This window comes from Lactuca virosa, chromosome 7 (assembly GCF_052849685.1).
Source record: "Lactuca virosa cultivar CGN04683 chromosome 7, Lactuca_virosa_CGN04683_v6, whole genome shotgun sequence".
Classification (NCBI taxonomy): Eukaryota; Viridiplantae; Streptophyta; class Magnoliopsida; order Asterales; family Asteraceae; genus Lactuca; species Lactuca virosa.
Genome location: NC_136432.1, coordinates 221,651,025 through 221,666,891, shown reverse-complemented (window position 1 = coordinate 221,666,891; position 15,867 = coordinate 221,651,025). Strand labels below are relative to the sequence as shown.

General features: G+C 33.7%; 1 protein-coding gene across 1 annotated transcript; it reads right to left on the bottom strand.

The window, feature by feature from the left end:
• Window positions 1–7,330: 7,330 nt before the first annotated feature.
• LOC145125683 (amino acid permease 6-like) lies at window positions 7,331–11,501 on the bottom strand. Its single transcript, XM_079061110.1, has 6 exons — window positions 11,376–11,501; window positions 11,066–11,299; window positions 10,762–10,855; window positions 10,318–10,675; window positions 9,259–9,486; window positions 7,331–7,899 (listed from the first exon to the last, which is right to left on the bottom strand). The coding sequence occupies exons 1-6, from the start codon at window positions 11,461–11,463 to the stop codon at window positions 7,489–7,491; spliced, it is 1,413 nt and encodes a 470-aa protein (XP_078917236.1). The 5' UTR covers window positions 11,464–11,501; the 3' UTR covers window positions 7,331–7,488.
• Between the last annotated feature and the right edge of the window lie 4,366 nt (window positions 11,502–15,867).

Genomic DNA, 15,867 nt, shown 5'->3' with positions numbered 1-15,867 from the left:
ACTGTCCTCGATGATGAGATCAACACCTCTCAAACTCCTACACATGACATTCTTCCTTAATTACTATCTCATACTCTTAACGCTTCAAGGGTCAACTCAGGTCAAAATCCAAGTCAAGGTCAACGCCTTGGTCAAAGTCAACTTTTGGTCAAAGTCGACATCTGGTTGACTCAACTCGCCGAGTTGGTCCACCAACGCGTCGAGTTCCATAATCCACAAAACACTGGAACTTCGATCCTACTCGTCGAGTCTTTCAAGAACTCGTCGAGTTCTCCTTCATACAGAATCGGGACCTTCCATTTGAACACGTCGAGTCCCTCCTTGGACTCGTCGAGTTCATCTTCATATCAATCTGGACGAGTTCATCCTTGAACTCGCCGAGTTCATCCTTGAACTCGTCGAGTCCTTAGATCTTCAAGTTCATATTCACGTTCATCTTGTTGAGTCCTCTTCTAGACTCAACCAAATTTCTCAGAAATAGAAAAAGGTTAGGGAACCATTACCCGACTCGTTGAGTCGTAAGAGCGACTCGCTGAGTCCCCCAAGGTCCAAGTTTACCAAGTCGATCTCAGTTGAGCTCATTGCATCCAAATTGTAGATCTGACCTCCTAGGGTCGATATAGCACGTAAAGTCACGAACTTTACGTCCATGCATGAGTCTTCAAGATCAAAAGGTCCAAAAATGAGGTCTACAAGATGCATGGGGCTCTCATGGCCATAAAGTTGGCACCCTTATGTCATGAGAACCCTCCAAGGTTCAAGATCTGAAGTCATTACTCTACTATACACTCTACACCCGAATGTGACTTAGAAATGCCCTAAAAATGACAAGATCCAAGCCTTAAAGAAGATTTAACAATTGGGAAGTCAAGGTTGAAGCTTCTTAACTCAAACAAGCTGGAAATGCAACCAAGACTCTGGATCTACTGCCTTCTTCTTGAACCTCCAAGCCTTTCCTTCATTCTCCAAGCTTTAAATCACAAAAATGGCACCAAAATAGCTCAAGAACACTCACAACTGATTAGGGTTTTGAGAATGGGGTCTGGAGTAGAGGCCAGTTTAAGTGTTTAAATAGGGTGCAAACCCTAAAATTTAGGGTTTCATCCAGACAGGTCTACTCATCGAGTCGGGGCCTCCAACTCAGCGAGTAGATACTTCCACCTGCGACCCACAACTCACATCTACACGACGAGTTGGGCCTCCACTCGTCGAGTCCCAGAGTAAAAATGCAAAAAAAAAACCTTTAAATTAAAATACATACCGGGAACTGGGCATTACACACACTCCACTAACGACATATTAAAGTATGTTGAGCATTTTCATGGATTAGCATACTTTTCACATTTTTTCCTAAAGTAACTAGAGTGAGATTTTAAAAAGAAAGTTCTAGTACTTTTATATCATTATACTTTTATTGAGATTATGTCCTATCAAATCCGTTCGGCTAACGACCATCCACCATACAAGGGAGCGGTGGGTGAGAGTGGACACCTAATGACGATCATTTTATATGTCGCTTCGTTATACCCCCTTATAGTATGACTTCTTGAATGAGGCGTACTAGAAATTGACTGACTTGTCTTATACATATAATATATTAAACTTTTAATAGTATATATATATATATATATATATATATATATATATATATATATATAAGGTGTATTTTAAAGCTTTTCAAAATACATGACTTAAATATTAATTATTTAAATTAAATCTTTTAATGAATTTATATTAAACCGATTATGATTTATCTTTATCTTTCAATTAAAAAATTAATTTAATTAATTAAATCCTCTATGGATTAACTAATTATTTAAATTAAACAATTAATAAAATAATTTAAATTTAATCATAATCCAAACCCTCTAATTTTTGAAAACAGGGTTGGGTTTTATAAGGTTTTAATTATTTAAATTTAAGGTTTCCTAAATAATAGTTATGGAAACAAGATAAAACCCTAAAAAGGCTCTCCTATTCTCGAAAATAGGGTTAGGGAGGCTAGGGTTTCTTAGTCGAAAACCATCGCCCTCCTTTATCGATCTTGTTTCTAGGGCTAAAGGGTATGAGGTCTTCTTGGTTTCTCTTCATGGATCTACCCTACCTATTGCTGCCTTCAATGCTCAACAATAGTCCTCTACAAGACGTAGATCTGGTTCTAGAGGTCGACATGGTCGAGGTTTCTCCGGTGTACGAGGACGTGGTCGCCGTCCTCCCCACTGCCAGTTATGCAGAATCGACGACCATTATGCATCTGCCTGTCCTAAACTTGCCACATTTCAATAACATGCTTCCTCACAAATCGATGTTAATCTTGCCCGGACCTTCAAATCCACCTACAATATTTCTGATCAATCTCCCGACTTGTATGCTGAATCTAGAGCTATGGCTCATATGCCTCCCTCAACATCTCATTTAGATCATGCACAACCATATACAGAACATGATAGGGTCGTTTTTGGTAATGGTAATGTTCTCCCTATTTCTCATATTGGAACTACTCATATTTCTCCTAATATTCCTTTGAAAAATATTCTTGTGGTTCCACACCTTTCTAAGAAACTTCTTTCTATTAGTCAACTAACAAATAATTACCTAATTGATGTCTTGTTCTCTAACAACTTTTTTAATCTTCAGGACTGAATGACAAAGAAGGTACTGGGCCACGACATACATGAGAATGGGCTTTACATTCTCAGCCCAACATTACAAGCACTTTTGACTACCACCTCCAAGGTACATACATCTTTTGAATTATGGCATATTAGACTACTTCATGCAAATTATGATACTATTTTTGCTTTGAATAAGACTGGAAGTTTATTAGTCACTTCTAATTTACCTAAACCGGGTATTTGTTCTTCTTGTCAAATTTCTAAACAACATCGCTTACCTTTTGTGTTGAATGCAAAACGGGCTTCACATGTTTTAGATATGGTTCATTGTGATTTATGGGGACCCACACCAGTTTTATCTAATGATGGTTATCGATACTATGCTATATTTATTGATGACTTCTCAGGTTTTACTTGGTTTTATCCTCTTAAAGCTAAAAGTGGTTTTTCGCAAGTTCTAAAATCCTTTTTGGCATTTTTCCAAACTCAATTTTCCACCAAACTCAAAAATTTTCAAAGCGATGGTGGTGGCGAATTTCTCAGTCATCAAGTTCAAGCCTTATTTAATGAGAATGGTACTCATCAACAAATTTATTGTCCTTACACACCTCAGCAAAACGGTAGAGCTGAAAGAAAGCACCGACACGTTACCGAAACAGGCCTTGCTATGTTATTTGGTGCTTATATTCCTGCATCTTTTTGGGTTGATGCTTTTGCTTCTGCAACCTATGTTATTAATTGCTTACCATCTCGGGTCCTCAACAACAAATCTTCTTTTGAGCTACTTCATTGCATTCTTCCAAACAATGATAATTTAAGGGCTTTTGGGTGAGTCTATCCTTATTTGAGAGATTATTCTGATCATAAACTGGAACCAAGAAGTATTCCATGTGTCTTTCTTGGCTATGATACACGTTACAAAGGATATCGATGCATGGATCCTACAACTTTGTGTATCTTTTTTACTCGCAATGAAACTTTTAATGAGGCTTGTTTTCCTTACTCATCCATCGTTACCTCTTTGGCACTTGACCAACTTTCAACCACTATCTATACTGAAGTTTTACCATCCATGTCTTTCGCTCCTCCTGTCAACTCGTCAATCTCTCACAACCCCACTAATTCTCCATGTTTTGTTTGTGTTGACTCTCTGCTTCATCAACCTCCATTTCCTGACCCATCAGCCCAACCTGAGGAAGCCCATAACGAAGAAGCTCATCCTGATGATGAACCTCCAGTCGCGCCTCAACATCAACCCAAGGAGGCCCACATCCCCGAGGCCATTATACCCGACGCTAATATTTTACCTACACATTCCATTCAAACCCGTTCCAAATCTAGGATTTTCGTCCCAAATATCGTGCAGACATCTCCATTCTCAACACATCTAATTTGCATCATGCTCTTTTCACAGGAAAAGAACCTCACGGTTTTAGAACAGCCTCCAAAGTTCACTCATGGTTTCAAGCAATGCATGATGAAATTCAATAACTTCATAATCAACAAACTTGGGATCTAGTTCCACGACCATCATCCTCTAAATGTTGTCGATTCAAAATGGGTTTTTCATACCAAGAATAAATCTGATGGAACGGTTCATCGTTTGAAAGCACGTCCTGTTGCTCAAGGTTTTAACTAAATATTGGGGTTTGATTTTTCTTATTTGTTTAGTCCCGTGGTTAAAGCCTCCACTGTACTCATTGGCTTATCTATTGCGGTTACACACAAATGGCATCTTCATCAACTTGATGTTAAAAATGCTTTATTAAATAGGTTCCTAAATGAAATTCTCTATATGGAGAAACCTCCGGGTTTTACAAATTTGACATTTCCCAATCATGTTTGTCGTCTTAAAAAATCTTTATATGGTTTAAAACAAGCACCTCGTGCTTGGTTTCAAAGATTTAGCACATTTCCTCTACAACAAGGATTTCACTGCAGCCAATCTGATACATCACTTTTGTGTTTCACAAAAACTCGTGTATCTCATACTTGGTTGTTTATGTAGATGATATCATTCTCACCGGTAATGATGAGTCGTCTATTAGGAAATTTATTGCTCGTCTACATGCCGAATTCTCCATAAAAGACATGGGTCATCTCAGCTATTTTTTTGGGTCTTGAAGTTTCTTATACTGGAACTGGTTTATTTCTTAACCAATCTAAGTATGTTCATGATATCCTCATACGTACTAGCTTGTTAGACTCAAAACATGTAGCCACTCCATTGAGCACGAATGATGTCTTTGTTTGTACTGACACTACTTATCCTGATCCCACTCACTATCGCTCTTTAGTTGGCGCTTTGCAGTGTTTAACGATTACACGTTCTGATCTTTATATGTTGTAAATAAAGCCAGTCATTTTTTGCATGCTCCAACTATTGATCATTTCAGATGGTGAAACGTATTTTACGTTATGTCAAGGGTACTCTTACTTATGGTCTTACCTTTTCAAACGTACCCACGAGATCCTTAATTGGCTATTCAGATGCGGATTGGGCTAAATGTATTGAAACTCGACATTCTACGTATGGTAATTCTATTTTTCCGGGAGGTAATCTTGTTTCATGGAGTGCTAAGAAACAACCAAAGGTTTCTCGATCAAGTTGTAAATCTGTATATCGTGCTATGGCCAACACTACTGTTGAGCTCATTTGGGTCACTCATCTTCTTTGTGATTTACATGCTTTACCATCGGGACATCCTACCTTATTATATGATAACCTCAGTGATGTCTTTCTAAGCCAAAACCCTGTTTCTCACAAACGAGCAAAACATATCGATATTGACTATCATTTTGTTCGTGAATTAGTTTCTTCCGGAAAACTTCATACAAAATTTGTTCCTACCAAGCTCCAGGTGGCTGACATCTTCACTAAACCGCTACCAATACCTCTATTTCAAGAATTTCAAGATATGTTGCATGTGTCATCTCCAACGGTTCACTTGAGGGGGGTTATTGACAGAAAGGGATGAATATCCTTTCCTAATTTAAGTTGATTTTATTTCCTTTTGTATATTCATCGTGATTGTATTGATACCATTGTAATTCTTTGTATAAAGCATAACAAGAATCGGTTTATACCTCTCATAACTCTTTCATGCTAAAATCACAAAAACAATATCACATCATATAGAAAAGGAGGGATGTGGAGCTTGATCTACAAAAAGAATCTTCCACATGGCATCTTAAGCGAGAACAAAAAGTCAAGTGAAGATATCATTAAAAATTTTGGAGAGGTTAGAAGACGAGCTTGATCAATTAGTTGAGGTGTCAAATCAACTTGACATCGAGATAAAGGTAATTTGGTGATCTAAGTGTCTTCTTTTTAATCGTGCTTCTATTGGTGTAAATCAAATTCACTCAACAGGGATAGTAATGGTAATCCGTTTCTATAGAGGGGTAGTTTTGGTAATTTGTTGGATTGTTCACCCAACAAAAGCTGGTATATTTCTCTTTCTAAATCGTCATTAATCATTTAATCTAATTGTGTGTGTTTCTTAACTAAAGGGTTTTTAATTGTGGTTGAGTATAAGCATGTCTCAAAAGATGTGGGAAGAGTTGCAGGTTAAGATGGCTAAACTATCTGTTGGAACCTGAAAGTGAACCTCTAGCAATCCTAACTCCTTATTCCGAAGTGGGTGAATTCCGAAATGAAGTGTTGTCCGGAACCTGTCCGGACCAATTATGAAGGAAAGAAGAATGAAGGCATTCCGGAGCTGATTCTCATGTCCGGAATGCATGCTGAAGTCCTTTTGTCCTTTGTGCATTTATTACTTTTGTCTTGTATTTGATGTTACGTTTCATAGGACTTAGTCTAAAGTTGTATTAGGACAATCAGAATGTCAGACTTATGTCTTTTGTCCGGTCTTATGTAAACTCTTGGGTTAATTCGCTGTAACTTTCACTCCTATAAATAGGAGCATTCAATACAAGTCAATAACGGATCTTTTACTCACTTTTTAGTATTTACTCCAAGTATATTCAAAACATTCTTCTTGCTCTTCATTTATTAGCTTTACCTTAATCTTTTACTATTGTTCTTCATTTAATAGCTTGATTGTTTGTTGAACATTTTATCTAAGACTTGACTGGTCTTTCCAGCCTTGACTTGAACATCTATTAGTAAGCAGACATTGATCTTAAACATTCATTCAAGGTTTGAGTTTTCAAACCTTGTCCCTGCGCATCGATCTTGTTCTCACACTATCTGCGACTTAATATCATGAGACTTAATATCAGACATGGTGAATTCTCTGATGAAGAAGATAGGATTATCTGTAGTTTGTATGCCAACATTGGTAGCAGGTTTGCATTTGGACCTTTCGCTTTTTACTAACTTTGTACTTGTAACTTAATGACCACTCTCACTTATATACATATAAAACTGATGTACTTAGATCTCTTCCACCCTATTGCATAGATACTCAAATAGAATGGCGGATCTTGTTGTTAGCAAGATAGAAATCTAGTAAAGCCAAAACTAATAGAGACTAATGGTGATGGACAAAATGGTCACAAAAATATTGAAGGAAGTCTTCAGTCAATGATTCTTAATGATGATGGCAATGGTGTTTTTCCTTTACTAAATAGAAACTTATCATTCTACCTAAATTTCCCTCATTGCTAGATCCGTAAGAATAAGAATGACCCACCAAATGTTCAATTTGTTGGCACTGTTTCACAACTTCAGAGAATATTTCTTGTAAGAATTGGATTGTTACTTGGTTCTTTTTATAATCATTTAATGACATCAATTTCTTTTGGAACTCATTTAATACAAAAAAAGCACAACATAACTCTTCACCATTACTTCATGGCTTTGAGTAATCATTACTATAACATTCTTGAAAACAAACACAAACAACAACTATGACACAGACCCAAGCGGCTTAAAGATTTTAAGAGAAGCAATGAGCCCTCGAGTTGATCCAGCCCCAGCTAAGAGCGATACCATCAAGCACCCTAGACTCAATAGCTGCATGAAGATCCAAGTGAAGGATAACTTGCGAATCTTTGTTTGCGAAATGTACATCTCTATGGGGAAATAAACAGATAGCGGCCAGAATGTGCATGCACCAAGCAAACCCATGAACTCATTGAAGAAAGGGAATATCATGGCTATTGTTGTCATCACTGTAACGTAAGTAGATCTCAAAATTAATCTGAATAAATTAATCTTCACATTCCCCAAAGTGTAGTACTTCGTTATGAGAGCACTTTGTGGCCATCTTTTTCTGCTCCAATCTTCCAGAAGCCTGAAAATTGGTTGTGCTAAGACCTTCACAAAGAAATTATCGTGATCATTTCGTGATCGATGAACACGATTTCTAAAATCTTGGTTTTAAATACGCTTTTCTGGATGGTTGAATAATCGATATTATCCGACATCCTTGAAAGGACATTTTCTTGAGCATCCGCCTCTTTTATACAAATGCATATAAATCTTCAAATCACCCCTTTGTTTAACATTAAACTTTCTACTACACCCCTTTTTAATTTTATATAAATATGTACATATAGCAAAGAATAAATATTTGATTTACTTTATCACGCTTTTACAAAGCTAATCAGTACGATCAAAATATGCTTTGACAAAAAAAAATTAATATAAATTTTACTTTTAATTGTATTTGTATTGAAAAATAGATATTCAATATGTTATATCAAAAAACATTATGAAAATTAAAAAGGATTTTTTTTTGTATTATATATTTATATTAGTTTTTTTTATTAGGGAATAAAAGATTTAAAACCGACTACTGTTTTGTTTTAATCGATCTGCTATTTTTCTTACTTTAAATCATGTTACATGAGAGAACTAAGCATGCTGAGGTTAATATTTATTTTGTTAGAGAAAGAGTAGCAGATTGCATATTAAAGTGGTTAAAATTGATCGGTTTTTTACAAACTGGAAATTTGTTTACCAAATCCCCGAATACTTTAAGATTTTAAAAAACTCAATCTAATTAAGCCATTCTATTGATATGATTGAGGGAGGGTGTTGAGATAATTGAAATTTTGTAAATCTAATATATTTTCTAAATTGGAACTCGGAAAGTTGTCTATGCAAGGAAAATAGGAAATGCATGTGAAGTACAATATTGTGGTCGTGGATGTACGTGTTGGACTGTCGACGGGGTAGCTGGAAAAGATGACAAAGCTCAAGGACTATTGTGAGAATATTGATGACGGAAGGGGTATAACAGAAATAATGTTTATAAAAACAATTGTGTCCCATATAGAAAGTATCATAATTAGCTACATGTATGTACTCTATATCAACTCATTTACGTAGTTGTTAAAGAGTGTAACAGATATTTTCGATTCTCATGTAATTTGCTAACCATGTGAAAGAGTGGGTGTTCATGAGAGTAGATTAGGAGATTTGTAGTGAGTTTTCACTTCTATTTATTTCACTTAATAAAAGTTGGTTATACTTTTTTTGTTCACCAAGGAAAATATTGTGATCCAGTGATCCAGGAACACATTTTCGTAGATCTGTGTTTTAAAATAAGCTTAATTTTCTACATAGATTTTAAGTCGCTAACTATTTTTCAAAATCACGTTAAATTAGGAAAAATATTTTTTAGGTAAAGTAAATTCACTTTTGTGGCTAATATGAGGTATGTGATGTTACCTGATAAGCACCTATAAGATGAATAACGAGGCATAAATTAGCTAGGTCGACAAGCCAAAAGGGATCGAAAAAGCCAAATCCAGTTAAGAAATTTCCAGGTGCATTATTTCCGAATGCCGCATATCCGAGTGCACCACACATCATGTAAAATATGGTGGATGCCAAGATTCCGACTGAAGTTGCCTTCTTCATAGATTTGTTCTCCGGGGGACTTGATTTCAATGTATCCTACAAAAAAATTCGACTCAAATTTCCATACGTTCTACAACAAAAAACATCACAATTGTTTGTAATTTGAGTATCATCAATCCTTTTAGTATAGTCTGGATTAACTCGAGACAAGTTGGATTTAGCTTCACTGGCGGATCTACTAAGGAGTACCGGGTTGCAAGTGCTACACTTTAAATTTTAGGTGTAGCCGAAATTTTTTGAATTTTTTTAGGTGTAGTGTAATTTTTTCGACGTGCTACCTCTAAAATTTTCGTGTGCTACCCCTTTTAACATTTTATTCTGGCTCCTCCAGTGTTTAGCTTTAGCTGTAATACAAGTTTGGAGGAGCAAAGTACATACTCAGATAAGCCAAGCCTAAGAACACCGGGGCGGTGCCCCTGGTAGTTAATTTCCCACCAAAATCAACCATTATAAGTATTGGGAAAATATGACTTTTCCCTCCAAAAATAACCGGACTTATTTGGTTCCCCAGAGAAAAGACACACGAAAATTGCACTTTACTCTATGGAATTATAAATTATTATTTCAAAGAACACAAAATAAAGCAATTAGTATTCGGTGTTTTAGCAATCTTGGATTTACCTGATATCCAGATTAATTCTTGGATTATCGCAAGTCTAAATTTGTGAAACCTCATGTAATAGAGTCGAATTACAAATTTGAAAAAGTGTTTCTAACACGATACTTAAAATTATCCAAGCTAGTATTTATATAATTATATTCAATGCATGTTTTTCAAAAACAATTGCTATATATATACCAAAATTTTTTCACAATAGAAGATCATAAACGACAAAGAGCAACCCATTTTCACATAAAAAGTTTTACCTGAATCTCGAGGAGGACAAAACTGAAGGAGAAAGCAACAGCAACATCGCCAAGAGCCAAAAACATTTTCCACATTTTTTCCTCGCCGGTGATGTCTTTGCCAACAGGTATTCCGGTCAAACTTGTCTGCGCCATCCCTTCTCTAATAATTTTACTAATGGAAAGACCAATGCCAATGGTGCAATATATAAAGGACATGATAGCAGCGATGATGGACACCGGCGCCAGTTTTTGGAAGTTGGGCACTTGGCTTAAAATGATCTGAATAATTGCAAAAGTCACCATGAACGGATTGTTGCCAACGTGGCAGTCCGCTTGGTGGCCATGCTTATGGAAACAATTTGATTTTTTTATTGCCCTGGTCAACACAAGTAGCTAATATTATATTGATGATTATGAAATAGAGAAATAGAGAATAAATAATGGTATAAGTAGTAAACTTACGCCATGCTGATAGCCGTAGTGGTCGTGTAGGCTATGGTGACTCCGATAAGAACACCATACTGAGCAATCCCACAAATCTTGTATTGAAGCATTCCTGTGTACACATAGAGATCGTAAAAATTGCTACAAGAATATGGAAAACTTGAGTTGACCACAATCCATATTTCAAAATTTTGGTCAATCTTTTTCATGGTTGTTTCCAGTTACACGAAAATGAACTTGATTTATAATTAAATCTACCATATACGATATTGTTTACCTAAAAACCCATCACTTGGTTACATTTGGACTTAAATTAAATTACCAAGGTTGGCTTTAACGGCGTTCATGTATGTGTAGTTTCTGGTTCCATTAACAGGATCTGGTGATCGGTAACAATCCACTAAAAGAAATGAAGTGAATAACATGATGATGCCGAAGAGTATGAGAGTGATGATCCCAGCTATCCAACCCAACTGGGCAAAACACCAAGAGAGTGATAGCACCCCTGACCCAACTATGGTTGTTATTATATGGGCAGTCGCACTCTGCCATGTTCCTTAATTAACATAAAAAGAAACACTAGTAAACATAAAGAAATTGTAAGGAAATTAGATACATGAAAACTAACATACCTGTCCGTTTAATTCGACCATCATCGTCGAACTTTTCATCAGGAAGAAACTCATTCGATACGATAGAGATGCTAGATGCATTGTGCATTGGTGAGAGTTAATGGAGGTAAGGACTCAAAAGGGGTAGAGAGTGAAGATGTTAATATATATACACATTGTGGGTTTAAATACAAAGTTTCTAAAATTAAAATTCAAAGCGCACATGTATCGTCAAGTTTCCTTGTTTTAATTTTTTCTTAATTATTTGGACTTTTCTTGTTTTTATTTTTTCTAGACTATGATTACATTTTTGACCCTTGTGCTTATAGTTTATACCCGTGGAAATCATCAGTTTGACAAAGAAAAACAACATTAAAATAAATAAATAAATAAAACATAATCATTCATAAAGTGGTGTAGTCAGATAACACCAAACATGAGAAATGTAATTATTTTTAAAAGCTTGGCTCAGGTGTCAGATTAAGAGGAAATTGTCATATTTAGTTATCTTCCTAAAGCAAATTGCTAAATATGATTTATTCATAGAGTTTTTTCAAGTATGATAAAGAGAGATGAGGATCATGAGTGGAAACAATTATTGCATTGGACGCTTTGGTTTATCATTAGCACCTTGTGATAAAAATAATAACGGACAAAAAGGACTTTTTATTTTTAATAAAAATAAAAAGGCTTTTTTGCCCTTTATTATTTTTATCACAACAGGCCATGCCACCATTGATTGTTTGACATTCCTTTCCTCTTCGTTTTCAATTAAATAACCAGAAGCGCTAGTAAATCCTAAAAGCAACCAAAATATGGAAATTTTGACAATCAATTAAAAAAATTAAACCTTCTCTTTTCCAATGGGAATCCTCATTTTCTTCATCAAAAAAACCATTGCTACTAACACAACAAGTACAAAAAACAATGTCATAAGTAAATTTTGAAGTACAATAAGGAAGTATATAAGACCAATCAACAAAAATAGTAGTAGGGTTAGTTCCTGATCAATGTTTTACTTTCAAAATCGCATCAGTATATGGTGAGTTCAAGGGATGAAAAAAATAGGTCACGTTGTTTTTTTGTTTCTAATCGGACAGAAATATTTCATATTCTTGTTTGGATGCAAAAATTGATGATAGTAAAGTTGTATGCCAAAATCGATAATAGTAAATCGAGTTGTATGACAAAATAAAAACTTAATGGAGTTGTATGCCTAAATCGCTGCTGCGTAGAAGAAAAAATCGTTTGTGTAGAGCCAAGATTCGCCAAAATCACAGAGAGAATAAAGCAATATTCGCTGAGAGAGATTAAAGACGGAGAGCAAGGATCAAACCAGGACTTTTGTGAGAGGACAGTGATGCATCAATTGTAAACAAAAGACATCTGGAAGATTGGAAAAAATATCGAATTTTGGGGGAAACACAACTAAAAAGATTAGCATGGAGAGAACAAACTTTGGTTTACCTGAAGTTGTCGAAGAAGATGACCATCAATTTCTAATTCCCAATTCTTCCATAGCGAGATATGTGCTTTGCAGAGAGAGAGAGAAGCGATTCAGATAATATATCGAGACGACTGAAGTTTAGTAAATACAATTCAAATTTTAAAATGTTTTTGCTTCCTGTTTTCTTGCGATTTGATAGCTGTTAAATTGATTTATTGATAATAAAACTGAAATTAATCAAATTTGAATTCAAATATTTAATCAATATAATAGAAACTGTTTTTAAAAAGTAGATAAATTACGTTAAATAAGGAAGTGATAATCACTTGGAATATTCAGTTAAGTATAAATGAATATTGTTTATTGACTTTCCATTTAAAAAAAACTTACAGGAAATAAGAACATAATAGCATAACGGAATTAAGTAACAAACTTGCAACATTTTCGGATTCAACCGAATTGATGAGAAAATGGAATGCAAGGGCAATTTGGGGAATTAAGCTTCATCATATGAGCCGGAAATTTCGAAGGGGGGGGGGGGTCGTAAGGCATGACAAAAGAAAGAATTATTAAAGAAGAAGACATAACGATGCATTATAGACGATAATAATTCTATTTTGTCTTTTATGATTATGTAAAGTATCAATAAGTGTGTAGCATTATTATAATGTGACATAAAGTCTTATGTAAAGTAGTTTGTCTTCTTGCAATCATACGATTGCAATAATGTAAAGATACCGTGTGTAAACGGCTCTTTGGAGCCTATATAAAGGGTTTTGCCCTTAGTAAATAAAGCAGAGTGATTTGTGATTATAAGATTTGAGTTGATCTCAATCTTCTTCTGTTGAAATAGATTTTCTATTTCTGAATAGCAGAACCCTATCCAAACATATCCATATATTCATATAAACATATCAAACCCAGACAATCCATCCATCGTCAATCCATTCCGACGCATCATTCAGGTATATTCTGTCTTAATTTTATTAATTCCGCCATGTTTTTCAATTTGGTATCAGAACTAAGTAACGTTCTTATTATTCTTATTATTAGTTTGCATATTCAATCTATCGTTAATAAGAATATATGCATATGCAGCATCATAAACATGATAAGCATCATAAACATGATAATCATCATAAACATAATAATGAATAACCATTGTTTCTAAATATTCATATTTAAAAAAGCTATCAACAATTAAAATATTTATCGTAAGAAGATTTAATACCATAAATATGTCTCAAGATATTTTCAATTGTTAAGATTACTTTTATTTCTTCATGATAGTATCATTTCGAATTGTTTTAACTATTAATTCTACAAAATTTGAAATTTTTATTAAAATAATACTCGTTCTTAATAATCAAATTAATCAAATTCATGCTTGAAATATATATTTATGTCTAACAAAATTTTGATGAATTGTATTCCTAATAGAAATATTATTTTAAGAATACAGCAAATCCAAGAATCTATAAATAATTCTAAGAAAAATCTCAATGATTCTTACAAACCTAATAATCAAGGTATGATTTTAAACAATAACCATATTAATGATGTTAGATATTTCATAAGAACTGGTATTAAAATCCGTTACAAGCAAATACGTCGTCTAAAAACAAAATTATTTGTATTTTAAACATTCATTTGTACTATTACTATTATTTTCTATCTTTGATATGTCCATCATCATTTGTCATCATTATAATCATCATTATAACCTATTATCATAATTACCACCGTAACTTTAAATCCAAAACGAAACTAAACCATTATTATTATAAAATTATAATCATGAGTTTTTCAAGCCTAGATACAAATAAACAAGAATTAAAATTTTTTCGTAAAACATTAAAACAATCTAAAAAATTTCTTTTAGATTTAAAAATAGATTCTGACATATCAATGATAAATTGTATATCTAATATTGAAGCAATACATATAATAAATAATAGTATAAATTGGAAACAAGAACAAATAAAAAACCTTGAAGATAAAATAACAAAATTAATTTGTTAAATATGATAGAAAAAGCGTTAATAATAACTACTTCACTAGAAAAAAGAAACTAAAAATTTTATTTTTAATACACACAATATATATGGAAACTTTACAAGAAAAAGTAGAAACACTAACTAAATTATTTGCAGCATTACAAATTCCATCTGAAACTCAAGAAAATAATATAGAAATAGAAAATAATTCAGATGATAATGACGCAGAAGTAATATATGATTTTTCTTCAGATGATGAAAACCCTTATTCAAATCCATATAGAGATTCACAAAACAATTTTGGATTAAAACGAAAACAATCATATGTTGAAGATGATTATCAAAGTCAATATATTTATGGACCACCTTCATTAGAAGAAAATTTTTTATATAGACAAGGAATGGTTAAAAATAAACAAAACAAATGGGAAAAAATACCTCCTCAATACATACCTAAATTATTTACATTTCCAACAAATTCAGATATTCTTTTTATTGATTGTGACCAAAATCCTGAAGCAAAAATTCAAGAATGGAGTAATAAAATGGGAGTACAAATTCAGTTAACCGAAGAATTAAGAAATTTACACCCAAAACATTTTCTTAATTATATCATTCATAAAACACAAGGTAACGCATATCGTTTCCTTTCATCTCTTGATGAAACCGAAACAATGATGATAGCCACCACTGATGTTATGGAAACATTTAAAAATGTATTAAGCCGTCTTATTTAGGAATTCATAGGGAAAACAAATTGAAGATAAAATATCAAAAGAAGCTTTTCAATTAGAATCACTATGGCATTTAATTAATTTACGAATTTGTAATATGTGTTATTTAGAACCATTTATATGTGAATATTCTAAACATTATTATAATTTAGATTCCATTAGAAAAAAGGCAGCATTAGATATGTTCTTTCAAAAATTACCATCATTAGTAAGCCAAAGTGTAATAAAAGATTTCCAAGAAGCATTACAACAAAATAAAGTTGCAGACACCTTAGGAGCACGAATAAGCATATTAAAAGCATGGATGCAGAAAAAATGTTTAGAACAAAAAACAG

Coding starts and splice junctions, on each gene's coding strand:
- LOC145125683 (XM_079061110.1), bottom strand. CDS start 11,463: ATGCACAATGCATCTAGCATCTCTATCGTATCGAATGAGTTTCTTCCT. Junction 9,487..10,317: donor TTGTCCTCCTCGAGATTCAG/GTAAAACTTTTT, acceptor ATTTTTTTGTAG/GATACATTGAAATCAAGTCC. Junction 7,900..9,258: donor ATCTTATAGGTGCTTATCAG/GTAACATCACAT, acceptor TTCTTTGTGAAG/GTCTTAGCACAACCAATTTT.